Source organism: Cannabis sativa, chromosome 4, assembly GCF_029168945.1.
Source record: "Cannabis sativa cultivar Pink pepper isolate KNU-18-1 chromosome 4, ASM2916894v1, whole genome shotgun sequence".
Taxonomy (NCBI): Eukaryota; Viridiplantae; Streptophyta; class Magnoliopsida; order Rosales; family Cannabaceae; genus Cannabis; species Cannabis sativa.
This window is the reverse complement of record NC_083604.1, coordinates 5916543-5932650: the sequence shown is the minus strand read 5'-3', so window position 1 is coordinate 5932650 and position 16108 is coordinate 5916543. Positions and strand designations below refer to the sequence as shown.

At 34.9% G+C, this 16108-nt stretch overlaps 3 protein-coding genes across 5 annotated transcripts; all 3 read right to left on the bottom strand.

Moving 5' to 3' along the window:
* Positions 1-1320: 1320 nt before the first annotated feature.
* Positions 1321-1950, bottom strand: LOC115713106 (uncharacterized). Its single transcript, XM_030641592.2, has one exon. The coding sequence runs from the start codon at positions 1948-1950 to the stop codon at positions 1321-1323; it is 630 nt and encodes a 209-aa protein (XP_030497452.2).
* Positions 1951-2975: 1025 nt separating this feature from the next.
* LOC115714590 (NDR1/HIN1-like protein 13) lies at positions 2976-4759 on the bottom strand. The gene has a single exon (XM_030643336.2). The coding sequence runs from the start codon at positions 4228-4230 to the stop codon at positions 3127-3129; it is 1104 nt and encodes a 367-aa protein (XP_030499196.2). The 5' UTR covers positions 4231-4759; the 3' UTR covers positions 2976-3126.
* A 119-nt stretch (positions 4760-4878) lies between these two features.
* Positions 4879-7518, bottom strand: LOC115711978 (pentatricopeptide repeat-containing protein At1g13040, mitochondrial). 3 transcript variants are annotated; one of them, XM_030640182.2, is made up of 4 exons: positions 5808-7518; positions 5659-5716; positions 5481-5552; positions 4879-5360 (listed from the first exon to the last, which is right to left on the bottom strand). In XM_030640182.2, the coding sequence occupies exon 1, from the start codon at positions 7432-7434 to the stop codon at positions 5887-5889; it is 1548 nt and encodes a 515-aa protein (XP_030496042.2). In that variant the 5' UTR covers positions 7435-7518; the 3' UTR covers positions 4879-5360; positions 5481-5552; positions 5659-5716; positions 5808-5886. The 3 variants fall into 3 exon arrangements, with proteins under 3 accessions (XP_030496042.2, XP_060969190.1, XP_030496038.2); XM_061113207.1 differs by having other exon boundaries at positions 4879-5376; positions 5659-7518; XM_030640178.2 differs by having other exon boundaries at positions 5481-7518.
* Positions 7519-16108: the final 8590 nt, after the last annotated feature.

Here is a 16108-nt window from a genome sequence, read left to right as displayed (position 1 = left end):
AATTATAAGGGATCACGCTGTTCTGATTTCTTTTGTAATCTTTCGGTTTTAGACAATTCCAAAAAATATTGAACAAGAATGAGGCATGTAATCTAAGTGACTCATATCATACATATAGGCAATGAATAAGGCATGTAATCTAAGTGACTCATGACTACCTTAAAAAATGAGAGATCAAATATTGAACAAGAATCAAATCAAAAATTAAGAAAAAAAAAGCAGAGAACTGAACTCAAAGAAGCTTTCTAGTGTAGTTTTTGGTTGTGTGATTATTTATTTTGTAAGTAACTTCTCAATTATGCAAGGTGAATATTGACAATAGTTTCTGAATTGTACTCTAGACTTAACAATGCCCATGTTGTTGAATTTAACTTTTATGCAATTGTTACTACTTTTTAAAAGAGAGTCTTTTTCAATGATCTAGAGGATATAATAAGATTGTTGTCTAGTTTGGATTTAGATTTTTAGGACTATACAATAAAACATCTTTTATTATTATTATTAAGAAACTAAATAACATTTTCAATCCTCTATTTTACAAAAGATATCGATTAAACCCTCTATTTTATTAAAAGACAAATTAAATCTTACATTTTCTAAAATTATACAAAACATTACCATAAATTTTTTTTTTTTTTGAAAAATAAAAGTTAATAAAAACTCGATCTTAAATTATTATGACAAAACTGGATGTATTTTCTGTATTTATTCGTGTTAGAAATTATCTTTAAATTGGTTATATTAAAAAAAAAATTAAATTTGAGTACATGATACTATTTTGTACCATTTAAAAAAAAGGTTATTTTTCACAAATGCACAAAAACAACAAAAAAACAACAAAAATACGGTTTCACGGAATTTTAAATATTTTTACGATTTTATTGATTTTATTTACATAAAATACGGTCTTTTCATGTTGAAATTTTGTTCATTTGTTGTTAATTTTTTGTTATATGTATGTTATTTTTTGTTGTTTTTTTGTTGTTATTTTCATGTTGTTTTCTTGTTGATTTTATGTTATTTTCGTGTTATTTTTTAGAAAACCGTAAAATTGTAAAAAAACATTCTTTGAACGTAAAAATATAAATATTTTACAAAAAATATGCCTTATGAAATTATTCCTTAAAAAAATACATGTCTAATTTATTATTTTGCAAAACAAATGATCCAATAAGTAACTTTTGCAAAATGCATTATAAAAATGATATTAACCCATTATTATTATTATTATCAAAATTCATTATTTAAAAAATAAATTAATAAGAAAAAGAAAACACAGAATTGAACCCAAAAACGAAAACTGAATTTTTTTTGGCGAGTTTAGAAAAAACTTCTGAATATTTTAGTTTTACATTTGGTAGAAACCAAGAACCCAAGAGGTGGTTTCTTGAAAGTAAGAGTACACTGACCATGCATATGATAAGAGTAACGCAAATGGTGGCGCCAAAACTTACTCTGAGCCAAAAACCTCCCTTTCACTTCAAACAAAATCTTATCTTTCAACATCTCATTCTTCAGTCTCTGAATCTCAAGCTCAAAAAGCTGGACCTTACTAGCCAACATATCAACCTCAACGGACCCAGTCCCACCTTTGGCCACAGACAAACCAGGTTCAACATTTTTAGTAGCTATAATGGTTTGGCCAAAATAAAGCTCGACCACTATGTGTTTGAAGTCCACAGCAGCCTTCTTGTTTGGGTTTGTAAAATTTGTAACAAGAGTGATGTTAACATTTAGAAGATTACCCTTTTCTAAATTGAGCTTGTTGAGCTTAGTGAGAGTTGAAATTACCCCGAATCGTGGACCCCAGTGACTTAGAACGAGGTAGAAGATCAGGAGTGAAAAGGCTGCAAGTGTCATGAGAATCACGGCTGTGAAGACTGTGCAGGAGTAGACTTTGTGGCGTTTGAGGAGATCCAGTTGGCCAGGCTCTTCTTCTTCTAGAGACATTACATGATATGATATGATATCAAATCATTTGGGATTTTTATTTATGGAAATTTTGATTCAGAAAGGGAGAGTACTATGATATCATTGTTGAAGAAAACTTCATGGAAAAGTATCAGACAGACATGGCTAAGCAGAGGAGGCAAAGTAATATTCCTTTGGTCTTGCTTCCCTTTTTTTTTTGTTTCTTATTTACTAATCTCTCTCTGCTCTGTTATTTTATATATATATTTCAATAAAGAGAAAATAATCCTTTACGCTTATAAGGGGATGAATCAGATGCTAGATCATTTTAAGTCTTAAGTCTGTCAAAGTTAGATAAAGCACAAATTAGTTTAAAATTAAAAAAAATGAATGAATCTCTTTCTATTTTTAAACGTGGCTTAATCAAAGTAATGTATCAAATTTTAATAGATGATGATACTCTTATATTATTTAACTACTTAATGTTACATATTTATAGGCAGAGTTAACAAAGGAACAGTTAATAACTTAAAATTATGTGATGTCATTATTGTCATAACGTTTAGTTTGAAAACAGTTTTTTTTTTTTTTTGCTTGTATTAATATATTTTATATTATTTTGTCTTATACACAGTAACACAGATTCTATGTAAAAATATATAAATATTAATCTATTTATAGAATACGAGTTATTCCAACTCATTGTTCACTTATTTATTTTGTGATAAAACTGCATGATTCTTCTTAACATGATATCGATGTAGTTCTATAATGAGTATATCCAAGAATTATGTCATTTATATGAACCGATAATATTGAACATTTAAGGTGAGAGAACAATAAATGAATAAATTAAATTAGCCACCATCTTCTTGTTTGTTTAAATACTTGAAAAATTAGCAATCAAAGTTAAACAGTACTAATCAGAAGTAACTTTTCATAATATCTTCTAACCATCTATATATATATATATAATTTGGAAGGAACGAAGTGTTTGATTCGTATCCACTTTCGCTTTTGTTATATGTTATTTCCATTAATCAAAGTCAAAAAAACAACACAAATTTTTCATCAAGATGTATTCTCACTTTCTTGATCATCATCATCATATATGGCTTTCAATAGCTTTTGGTTCAATTAGACCTCAAAAAAATAAATTGTAAAAAAAAAAAAAAATCTGGGCGCATTTTGTGTATACATGTCAAATAACAAAGATCAGTGCTTTGATTTGCATTTCTTTGCAACCATAACCCCATTAGGAGGTCTGGTCACCATGATAGTACATCGACCATGCAACCAATAAGAGTACCTCAAAAGACCACCAAAGCTAGATCTTGCTCTGAAGAATCCTTTTACTTCAAACAAAACACCATTGTTCATCAACTGTCTCTTAAATCTTTGTATTTCGAGCTCAGAAAGCCGAACTTGACTAGTCACAGCATGAAGGTCTAACAATTTAGTCTCAGCCTTAGGTGCAGAGAAAGGCTCAATAGATTGAGTAGCAATAAGACTCCTTCCGTAATAAAGTTCAATGTACATATAGCTGTAGTGAATGTCCACTTTCCTATTTGGATTTGTGAAGTTTGCTAGAAATGTTAGATCAGCATTGAGTAGGTAACCCATGTCGAGATATGCTGCGTTTAGTGTTGCTGCTGACACGTCGAACCTCGGACTCCTAGGACGGAAAATGAGGTAGACTATGAGTACTGCTAGGCCTCCGAGGATTATGACAACCCAAAAGATTGCACAGAAGAATGCTACTAACCATGCGAATGAGCTTGTCTTGCGTTGCGGTGGCATAATCATATTACCATCGTGGATTGGCCCACGTCGCCAATTGCCCCACACATTTGATTCTTGGTCATCTTCATGACGTGGCACGGTCGAGGCGGCGGTTGCGGCGGCTGGCGGCGGCTTGGGATGGTCCACACCGGTTATATCTGGAGGATGTTGGTGATTATATGGTGGGGATTGGCCTGCGCGTGGCTGCAGGGGTCGGTGGTCTCTTTCGTCGTATCGATCAAACGGTTGGTGGTGGGCTTGGTTTTCGTGACCACTAGGGACTACTATTGGGACCACTGGCCGGGAAGAATCTTTGTGGTGACCGTGCCTTTGTTGTTTTTGTTGAGGACGATGATACCCTTGTGGTTGTGGGGAAGTTGGGTCACGGTGGTGGTGGTGGTGATGGCGGCGGCGGCGGCCTGGTGGTGTGGTGGGGTCATGGTGGTCATCATGATGAGCTGGTGGTGGCCCTTGTCCTTGGAGTTGTGGTTGTGTAGGTCTAGCGAAATGGGGATTGGTTTCGTTATGTGGCCTCATGGTATATTATGGTATTATATGAATATAGTAATAATAAGAATAATGATGATGATGAACAAGTGTAGTAGTAGTAGTAGTGGTGGAATGATGAAGAAGAAATTAAAGGATTATGATAAAAGGAACTGTGGATGAGAAGATTAGAAGGGATCACTTGAGGAGAACTTCAAGGATGATTTATTTAAAAGGCAAAGAATATCAGAGGATCGGACATGGCTAAGCAAAGGAGGCAAGTAATAATATATATTTATATACTAGTCCTACCTTTTCAATCCAATTATATATGTACTCGTAACAACCAGCTACTTAGCTAGCTATAGACTAAAGACAATGATTTCGAATCAGATACTTGGTGAGAGAGAGCTTAATTATCCTTAATAATGAATTAGAGCCTAGTTTCATTTACAAGATTCAATTATGTACATCAACATTAAAATTTGAATATGTAGAGTTTAATATAAAATAATTAGATTTTATCAGTGTTTTTTTCCTCTCCTCTTTTAAATAAATTAAAGAATGTTATGTAGTTTAACAGTCTCTTAATGAATTCATTAACTGGAAGAGATTTAATTTGATTGGCTCTTTCATTAGCTCTAATGAATTTTGGTTCTCATTCTTTCTTTAATCCGAAAATAAGTATATTCAAACTTATAATTGCTTTCTTCCTATAATATTGATTTGTAAAGGGTATAAACTAGATTTAATTGTATACATAATCTAGTGTTACATTCAAATTATGAAGAAGAACAAGAAAAATATATTATACAACACAATGCCACTTTCTCTACCTAGTATGTGTAAAAGGGTACAAGATACTCAATATGGATTTCAAATAAATCATTCAATGTACAGGAGATTTCCACTTTCTAACTAAACAAAAGCTCACAGCACAGCTTCATTGTGTAATGGACTGAACCATGCCAAGTCAATTTTAGCCCTTAAAATGGTTAGGGCATCTCTTCTATAACATCTGCAATTAGGCTCTGATGCTACCGAGCTCGTGGATATCTTCGTTCCAACGCGAGATTCAAAATTATCTTCATTCTTGAAGTAGATCAGGGAATCAATGAACGTGAACAAAAATATTCCCTTCATTTCCTCTTACTTGCCTTTTCCCATTTGGATGAAGTAACCTGGTCAATTCAAGTACTAAAACAACTTCAGATAACTACGCAGGAAGGGACAGCCAGTTTCGGGTAAAAGAACTGGGAAAGCAACAAGTTACCATAAAAACAGAGACTTTGGAAACTTACTAAGTTCCTTCACATTCTGTTTTCCCAAAGGCAGCATTCTTCAGCTTCAGCCATCCGTGGGTGATACCAGTACTTCAAACCAACACAGACATAAGGGGACACAAGAGGTTAAAATACTTTCACACGTTACAGTTGAATAAATTTACAATCTTTGGAAGGACACAAAGATAGACCATACAAGAATTAAGAGTCGTGATCTTCAGGAACTTTTAGTCAAAGCTGCCAAATGTTCTTTCCTGTATTTCATACAGACAGAAGCATTATCGATCAATCAGAAAACAATGTTGAAGATCTTATTAGGATCGCTTTAACTTGCTCAGAGCATACCATTAGCAGAAAACAGTTGGTATGCAGCAAATCTCTTTTCTGAGAGGGACAATATGCAGGTAGAAACCATTTTGCAAGTTCACTCAGCATCCATTGAATTAATAGCATTAATTAAAGTCTGAGAAACAGCTGCTCCAAGAGTAAAGCCCTTCTCCATCATCTGATCCCATACACTACATGCCTCACGTAGCTTCTTTTCCCGAATGAGACCTCCTATTATCAATTTGAAAGTCACTTCATCTGGACATAATCCTTTAGATTGCATTTCATTGTATAGACACACAGCTTCGCTAACTCTAGAAACTTTGCAAAGCCCATTTATAAGGGCATTGTATGAAATCACATCAGGAGTGACTCCTCTTTCAACCATGTCACTGAAAACGCTAAGAGCCATCTCAATCTTCTTTGCCTTACATAGTTGATCCACTATTGCAGTGTAAAATATGCAATCTAGTGAGAGACTCATTCTCATCAACTGATCAAGAAGCATTTTAGCTACATCAGAACTACCTTCGCTAAGAAACGCTTTTATAAGAATTGTGAATGTTACAACATCTGGTTCAATTCCCTTCTGGCTCATTTCCTGAAAAAGCTTGTATGCCCTTCTAGTAAGACGAGCCTTGCAAAACGCTCCAATAATAGTATTATAAGAAACAACATTACATAACATTTTCTTCTCCATCCTACTATTCATTAGCAAATAAGCCTTTTCGGGCCGATTAGCTTTGCAAAGACCCTTGAGAAGCTTGTTATAGCTATAAGAATCAGGTGTCATTCCATCACTCTCCATTTTCTTCATCAATTTCTCAGCCTCATCTAACATCAACCCATCACAACAATAATTCAACAAAACATTATAAGTAACCAAATCTGGCTCACACCCACTTCTCTTCATAAAATCCTTGATTGCCTGAGCCTTATCAATCCTACCAACTCGACAAAACCCACTAATTAGTGAATTATATATCAAACGGTTAAACTCAACTCGACCTTTGAATTCACCAATACTAAGTTCATAAGCCAAATCAACTTTCCCACCATCACACAAACCAATGACAAGAGCCGTACAAGCAATACAATCAGGGGTAAGCCCTGTACTTATCATAGTACGCCAAACTACCACAGCAGCATCAAATTTCCTAGCTTTACACAACCCATCAATGAGTATAGTATAAGTAACAGTATCAGGCTCTCTACCCTTCTGAACCATACAATGGAAAACTTTCAACGCAAAGTCCACCTGGTTTTCTCCACACAAAACATTCAAGTATATATTAAAAGCCCAAATATCAGGAACATGACCAAGCTTATCCATGTCTTCCAAAAGTTTCTCAATAAGAAAAAAATTCTTAACCACACAAAGAGCAGAAATGAGCCTAGAGTAAGTAAAGGGGTTTAGAGAAAACCCCTGAGGGACCATTTTGTTATAATAATGCTCAGCTAAATCGAGACGCGAATGGCGGGCCAGTACACCAATAAATCGATTGTAATCAATGCTAAAAACTCGGCATTGTGATTGAGTCATTTCGTCGAACACTTGGATGGCTTGATCGATGAGACCAGCTTTGACAAAGTAGGCTATGCGAGAACGGTATAAGAGGCGGTGGGCGCCAAGAGTGTGAATCATATCAGAGGGAATGCATATCAAAAGAGTTAGAAATGGCCGCACCTGATTTGGGTCTCAAGTTGGCGTTAGGCCTGGCTCAGCATCGTTCCGGCGGGTGAATGGAGATTGGAGATGTTTCTTTCTGCTTAAGTGGGGGAAGGAAGTAAACACCCAACTGAGCAAGAAAGAGAATGTGCTTCATTTTGGGGGCCCAGTAGCTAACCATTTTATGCTTTCTTGGGCCTTTTTTTTCCCACATATGGGCCTCTTAAACTCTTGACCGTTTTAGTATTTTTTTGGGAATTTTACAAATTTTGAGTAAAGGTTTACATTTAGTGGCAAAAATTACATTTATATTGTTCTTGCCTTTTTTTTTTTTCTTCTTTTATACTGTAGACATCAAAAATCACATACCATGTCTCTATCTTTCACATTCACGGACAGAACTACCCCAGCAATATGAGAACACCCAAAAACAATTATTAATTCCGACAAGATGGAACAAAATAGAGAAATCAACGTCAAATAAATAATTATAGCAACGCAAATGTAAAAAAACACTAAAAACAAATTAAAAACACAAAAGAAAAAAACTAATCATCTTCTGCACAGCCTCAACACCAGATACAATAATGATTATATTTGCAAGCTCAGTCCTCGAAAATCAGAATAAAAAAAATGGCTAATTAGGATTTTTGCCCCTTAAACTTTGACATGTACCAAATCATGCCCCTTGAACTTTTAAGGTCGATAAAAATACCCCCTGAACTATTGAGATTGTTGAATATAAGGACTTTTTTTCAATTTTAGTAAAAAAGTTTAACATGGATGAAAGTCCAAGGGCCATGATTTAGTAAATGTTAAAGTTCGAAGGGCATGATTTGGTAGATATCAAAGTCTAGGGAGCATGATTTAGTAGATAAACAATCACTGAAATAGTAAAATTGAATGAAATTAGACAAAAGTCCTTAAATCTAACAATCTCAATAGTTCAGGGGCATTTTTAACGACCTTAAAAGTTCATGGGGCATGATTTGATACATGTCAAAGTTCAGGGAGCAAAAATCCTAATTAACCTAAAAAAATTACTAAAACAACACAAAAATAAATGTAAAACTATAAAGCAGATATAACCACTTAAAAAAAACATAAAAGAACCACACCCCTAAAAACTCTTTTGCTAGTGAGCTCGTCAAATATATTTATAGGAGAATCAGAATGAAAAAGAATACAAAAACAGCCATAGAAAAAGAAGAAGAAATGTATTTATAGCCTTCATTTTTCACATCAACGGACAGAACTACCACAACAATATGAGAACACTTAGAAAACAACTATTAATTCTGGCGAGATGAAGCAAGAACAGTAAAATCAACATCAAATAAATAAATCATGGCAAAACAACCGTAAAACAACACTAAAACAAATCAAACAAAAACAAAAGAAAAAAGGACTCAAAAATCTAACCATTTTCTGCACAACCTCAACACTAGATGTGTGGTGATTCAATCACCATTCAAGAACATAAAACCAGATCAAATTAAACCAGTAGAACAGATAACATAAACCAGAAAAACAACCAATAAACCAGAAGCAAGAAAAGAAAGAACACAACCGGATTACAAGGTTCAATCACAAGTGAATTAACACTTGGATCTAATCCTTGGGAGGAACTGCCTTGAAGCTTTGCCTTTCTTATTATGAATGTAGCTCAGTGGATCAATAACAACATACAGCAAACACACTAAATGGAGTCTTGCTCCTACACCAGAAAACTTAGACACTCGAGAAACATGAATTGGAATTAATCATGCTCTGTTACAACTCAATGTGAACCCCTCAGCTCACCACATGAACTCTCTCTTTCTGTTACAACTCACAATTACAGAACACAAGCCTTTATATACATAGGCTGAGAGTACAAACAAACAAACAAAAATAACAGAAATAACTGTCTAAGTTTACAACTGAAAAAAATAACTGACTTAACTAATACTCGCAACTGTACATAAACCCCACAAATTCCACCTGGTTTATATACATTTGCAAGTAAGGAAACTGAGCTAAAAATAACATAGGCAAAACCGTTCCATCAATAAAGTTTTCCTTCACAAGTGAAGGATCGGCAATCTCCAATGTTCAACAATTTCAGGCATAGCCTGAATTTCTCACTAGTGACTGCCTTGGTGAACATATCAGCAGGGTTTTCATGAGTACATATCTTCTTTACTTTGACTAATTTACTAGCAATAATGTCTCTAATGAAGTGAAGTTTGATGTCAATGTGTTTTGACCTCTCATGGTACATGGGATTCTTCATGAGGTGAATGGCACTTTGGTTGTCACAATGTATGAATAAATTGTCAGAATTAATGCCCAGTTCAGATGTCAAACCCTTCAACCAAATAGCTTTTTTCACAGCCTCTGTTGCAGCCATATACTCGGCTTTAGTGGAGGACAAAGCAACAACCTTTTGTAGGTTTGCTTTCCAACTAACACAACCCCCAAACAGTGAAAACAAAGCCTGATAGAGACCTCCTAGTATCTAAGTTTCCTGCATAATTTGAATCTACAAAACCAGTAACATTATCATTATACTTGCTGTCATTTCCCAGCAGTAAACCAGTTTTGAGTGTGCCCTTTAGATACCTCAGTATCCATTTCAATCCTTTCCAATGTTCTTCACCAGGATCACTAATAAACCTACTCACAACACTCATGTTATGAGCCAAATCGGGTTTAGTACACACCATAGCATACATAAGGCAACCTACACCAGTAGCATAGGGTATGCTTTCCATGTATTTTCTCTCATTTTCAGTTTGAGGTGACTGATCTTGTGATAATTTGAAGTGTTGAGCAAGTGGAGTAGTCACAGGTTTAGCATCTTTCATGCCAAGCTTGTCAATTACCTTCTTGAGGTAATGTTCTTGAGATAGACTTATATAATGAGGCCTATTTCTCTTTATTTCAATGCCTAGAATCTTCTTGGCTGGCCCCAAGTCTTTCATTTCAAATTCAACACCAAGTTGAGATTTCAAGCTTTCAATTTTACTTCTTTCTTTCCCTACTATTAGTATATCATCAACATACAGTAGTAGATAGATCCCATTGTGAAAATAAACACAAGTATCATATTTGCTTTTGGTAAAGCCAATTTTCAACATAAACTCATCAAATCTAAGGTTCCATTGTCTTGAAGCCTGTTTTAAACCATAAAGAGATTTTTTTAAGAGACATACATGATCAGGTTTCTCATCATAGCCCTCAGGTATCTCCATGTAGATTTTCTCCTCTAGATTCCCATGCAAAAATGCAGTTCTAACATCCATTTGATCCACCTCAAGATCAAATCTAGCAGCCGTGGATAAGACAACTCTAATGGTAGTTTGTTTGACAACTGGAGAAAATATGTCATTGTAATCAACTCCTTCTTGTTGAGTAAATCCCTTAGCAACCAACCTTGCTTTAAACATTGGTCCCTCACTACCTGGTACACCATCCTTTTGTTTGAATAGCCATTTGCACTTAATTATCCTTTGATTTTCAGGTCTTTTCACCACTGTCCATGTCTTATTTTTCTTTAATGACAGTCTCTCCTCCTCTATAGCATGCAACCAAGCAACTTTATTTTTACCAGAAATGGCTTCGATGTAACTTGAAGGCTCATCACTTTCCACATCTTCAGCAACACTAAGTGCATAGGCTGTAAATTCAGCATAACCAAACTTGTCAGGTGCCTTTGTTGTTCTCCTTTCTCTATCTCGAGCAAGTTGATATGAGCTGAGGCTAGGTTGAGTGATAGTCTCAACATTATCATTCTTGGTGGTTTCTGATGCTTCAATAGGACTAGATTGAGTAGTGTCCACCTCAATTTGATCACCTATATTGCTGGTTTTTGGTGCAGTAGCAGTAACATTCCTTTTCATAGCCATTTCTTCCTCATTGAACACCACATCTCTACTAATGATGCATTTCTTATGCCCTGGTTCTAGACACCATAATTTGTACCCCTTTACTCCATCAGGATAGCCTAGGAACATGCATTTTAGAGCCCTAGGTTGTAACTTGTCTTGTCTGTAGTGTGCATAAGCTGAGCAACCAAAAACCCTCAAGTGGTCAAGCTTTGGAACATGACCTGTCCAAAGTTCTTGTGGAGTTTTGAATTTCAAGGGAACTGATGGGCACCTATTTATTAGATAACAGGCTGTCTTAATAGCTTCTCCCCAGAAAGGCCTATCCAAACCAGCACCTTTCAACATACACCTAACTCTCTCAATGAGAGTTCTATTCATTCTTTCAGCAAGTCCATTTTGCTGAGGTGTATCTCTAACAGTGAGGTGTCTAGCAATTCCATGTTCTTTGCAAAATTCATCAAATTGATTTGAGCAATACTCCCATCCATTGTCTGTCCTCAGCTTTCTAATTTTGCACTTTGTTTGATTCTCAATCAGCCTTTTCCAATTGACAAAGGCATTAAATGCCTCATCCTTGCTTTTCAATAGGAATACCCACACTTTCCTAGAAAAATCATCTATGATGCTAATAAAATAGCTAGCACCACCAAGAGTTTTGACTCTAGAAGGCCCCCACAAATCCGAGTGAATGTAGGCTAATTTCTCCTTAGTAGTGTGTTGACTAGTAGCAAACTTCACCCTGCAACTTTTCCCATAAACACACTCCTCACAGAAACCAAAGTTTTCCATTCAATCCATCTTGAAACAGTCCCTGTTTGTCAAGTTCAGTGAGTCCCCTTTCACTGACATGGTCAAGTCTCAAATGCCATAGTTCTATATTGTTCTTGACATTGTTTATTGCTGGAGAAGTTGTCCTAATTACTGCTGTACCAATCATGTAGTATAATCCGTTCTTGAGTCTACCTCTAGCTATCACAAGAGAACCTTTAGAGATGTTTAGTGTGCCATTGTCTATTTTGACAGCATAACTATTATCAAACATTCCTATAGACAATAAGTTTCTCTTAAGGTCAGGAACATACCTCACCTCTTGAATTGATCGAATGATGCCATCATGCATTTTCATGTTGATTGAGCCAATACCCTGAATTTTACATGCTTTGTTGTTCCCCAATAGGACTGTACCAGCAGCATTTTCTTCAAAATCAGAGAGCAAATTCTTGTTTGGGGTCATATGGAAGGAACAGCCCGAGTCTAGAATCCATTCTCCACCAGAATCCTCACTAGATGCAACAAGAACATCTGCAGAATCATATCCACTTGATGCAACATCAGCTTCACCTCTGTCCCTACTTTTGTCTCTCTTAAGCTTGTTCTTTAACAAATAACAATCATCTCTGAAATGGCCTTCCTTTTTGCAATAGCATTTCTTTCCAGTAGCATTTCTGTTCTTGGAATTGGACTTGTGTCCATTCTTTGATTTCTTGAAATCCCTCTTATCAGGTCTCCCACGGGCAAATAAACCTTCTCCACCAGTCTCTGATCTATCATCAACCTTTTTCTGTATTTCTTTCGAGTTAAGGGCAGCTTTTACCTCAGACATGGTAAGAGTATCCTTACCATAAAGTATAGTATCCACAAAATGTTCATAGTTCTTAGGCAAGGAGCTGAGTAGAAGAATTGCTTGATCTTCCTCATCAATCTTGACTCCAATGTTGTTCAAGTCCAAGATCAGTTTGTTGAAATCATCAAGATGCCTCCTTAGTTCTTTTGTTTCCTCCATTTTCATGGTGTAAAGTCTTTTCTTCAAGTACAGCTTGTTAGCTAAAGACTTTTTCATATAGATTGCACCAAGTTTATTCCATAAACCAAGAGCTGACTCCTCTTCAGCAACTTCTCGAAGCACCTCATCACCCAAACTGAGCAATATTGCACTGTGTGCCTTCATCTCGATTTCTTGAGACACTTTCTTTACATCTTCCCCATCTTTGGAAGCAGGTTCAAGAATAGCATTGACAATGCCCTGCTGCACAAGAAGTGCCTTCATTTTGATGCGCCATAGGCCAAAATCATTCACACCAGTGAACTTGTCAATTTCGAATCTTGCAGTCGCCATTGTTGTTCTTCAAGCTTGATCTTCACAGTTCTTGAATCCTCAAATGCAACCTGTGCTCTGATACCATTTGTGGTGATTCAATCACCATTCAAGAACATAAAACCAGATCAAATTAAACCAGTAGAACAGATAACATAAACCAAAAAAACAACCAATAAACCAGAAGCAAGAAAAGAAAGAACACAACCGGATTACAAGCTTCAATCACAAGTGAATTAGCACTTGGATCTAATCCTTGGGAGGAACTGCCTTGAGGCTCTGCCTTTCTTATTATGAATGTAGCTCAGTGGATCAATAACAACATACAGCAAACACACTAAATGGAGTCTTGCTCCTACACCAGAAAACTTAGACACTCGAGAGACATGAATTGGAATTAATCATGCTCTGTTACAACTCAATGTGAACCCCTCAGCTCACCACATGAACTCTCTCTTTCTGTTACAACTCACAATTACATAACACAAGCCTTTATATACATAGGCTGAGAGTACAAACAAACAAACAAAAATAACAGAAATAACTGTCTAAGTTTACAACTGAAAAAAATAACTGACTTAACTAATACTTGCAACTATACATAAACCCCACAAGATGCAATAGTGGCTATATTTGCAAGACCAGTTTTGAAAAATCGGAATAAAAAAACCACACTCTTATCTTTTCTAAAAGCATGATTGAAAATTAAAAAAACTAAAAAAATAAAAATAAAAAGAAGATGAACTGAACAAGAAATAAAATAAAAAATTTATATGTTAATGGAGAGAGAGAGAGAGAGAGAGAGAGAGAGAGAGAGAGAGAGAGAGAGAGATAAATTGAGAAAGAAGATAGTAAAACAAAAAAATAATAACTCCAAGGATTTTGAAACACAAAAAAAAAAAAAAAAAAAAAAAAAACCTACAATGAAGAAGATGAACAGGGAGAGAGAAAGAATCAGAAAGATGATCAAAATTTGAAATGAAAACGTATATGTTTTGGGTATGATCTTTTTCATCATCAATTTTAAGTAAAAGAAAATAAAAAAATAAAAGAGAATTGTCACAAAAAGTGATAACATCAATCAAATCAAAACTTTTTAAAACTTAAAATATATTAAAAAGATTTGATAAAACCATGAACTGGCAAGTATGATTAAAATGGAACAATTTTTTTCTCAACAAAACACAATATACCACCTAGTATAAATTGAAGCAGTAAAAAAGTATCAAATAGTGTGCAACAATAAAATTAGAAAAAATAGTACCGGGTGTAAATTTTTTTTTTTTTTTAAAAAAAAAAAAATTACACAATACACTTCAAATTCAAAATCAGAAATTTTTTTAAATATAGTTTTACGAATTTTTTCATCTATATTTATATGGATTCTATTTTTTTTTATAGATTTTTACTCTTTTTTCAGAAAAAAAAAATATTATTTTTACGTTACTTTCCTGTAATAGCAACTTAAAATATAATGTTGTTCTGCTGGAGAGAAATCTTGCTGCAAAAGACTCAGATTCCATTCTTTACTAATAGTTATATATGTGGAAACTTGAGTAAAGATCGTTTCATGGAATCCATGGATCGATTCCACTCCAAATATGATCACCATCACCCACTTTTAACCGCATTCCCTGCATTAATAAATCACAACCCCAACAAATTCCTTGCCAAGTTAGTGAAGACATGCCTCCACTCTTAGCAGCCAAGAAATCATTGTTAGAAAAATACATCCCTTTTAATAAACGACTAAGAAGAGAATTGGGATATTGAATATTTCTTTAAGCTTGTTTTGCTAGCAAAGCTTGGTTAAAGTGAAAAAAAAAATGATCTAAACCCCATTCCACCATCTATTTTAGTTTTACAGAGAAATTTCTATTTTTTCCAATGAGTCTTCTTCTTATATGTGACCGAACTTTACCCAAATTAGCCATTATTTGCTCAAGTTATCGACAAAAGTAGAAGGAAGTCTAAAGCAACTCATGACATATGTTGGAATAGATTAAACAACTGCTTTCAAAAGAACTTATTTCCCTCCTATTGAAAAAGAGCTTATCATTCCAAGCATGCACTAATTTCTATTTTCTTTCCTTAATATCACCAAATAATTGTTTTTTATCCTTCTCTGAATAAGCAGGTAAGCCTAGATATTTCTCATGGCACTCACTAATATGAATCCCAAGGATTTGCTGGAAGGAATTTTTCCAGCTTTTGAAGTGTTTGGCGAGAAAGACATGACATATTTATCTGAGTTAAGCTCTTGGCTTGAAGCAGGATGATAAATATATAATGCACGCTTGATTGCCCCACAAGAACGATTATCTGCTTGGCAAAAAAGAAGATTATCATCTGCAAAGAATAGATGAGATATAGATGGAGATCTACAAGAAACAACCAACCCTTTAAGCCTTCCTATTTTTTCCTCAAATTTTAATAGTCTAGAAAGACCTTCAGAAAAAATTAGGAAAAGATATGGAGAGAGTGGATCCCCTTGACGTAATCCTCTATGCGGCATTACAGAACCTGAAACTGAACTATTAATGAGAAAAGAAAAGGTATTTGTGTGTAAACACGTCATGATGAGAGAGATCCATCTGATATTGAAGCCTATTTTCCCCATAACAGCTGCTAAAAAAGACCATTCCACCCGATCAAAAACATTACTCATATCTAGTTTGAGTGC

Bases quoted from the DNA above. Each gene is read 5' to 3' on its own strand.
- LOC115714590 (XM_030643336.2), bottom strand. From the start codon at position 4,230: ATGAGGCCACATAACGAAACCAATCCCCATTTCGCTAGACCTACACAA.
- LOC115713106 (XM_030641592.2), bottom strand. From the start codon at position 1,950: ATGTCTCTAGAAGAAGAAGAGCCTGGCCAACTGGATCTCCTCAAACGC.
- LOC115711978 (XM_030640178.2), bottom strand. From the start codon at position 7,434: ATGATTCACACTCTTGGCGCCCACCGCCTCTTATACCGTTCTCGCATA.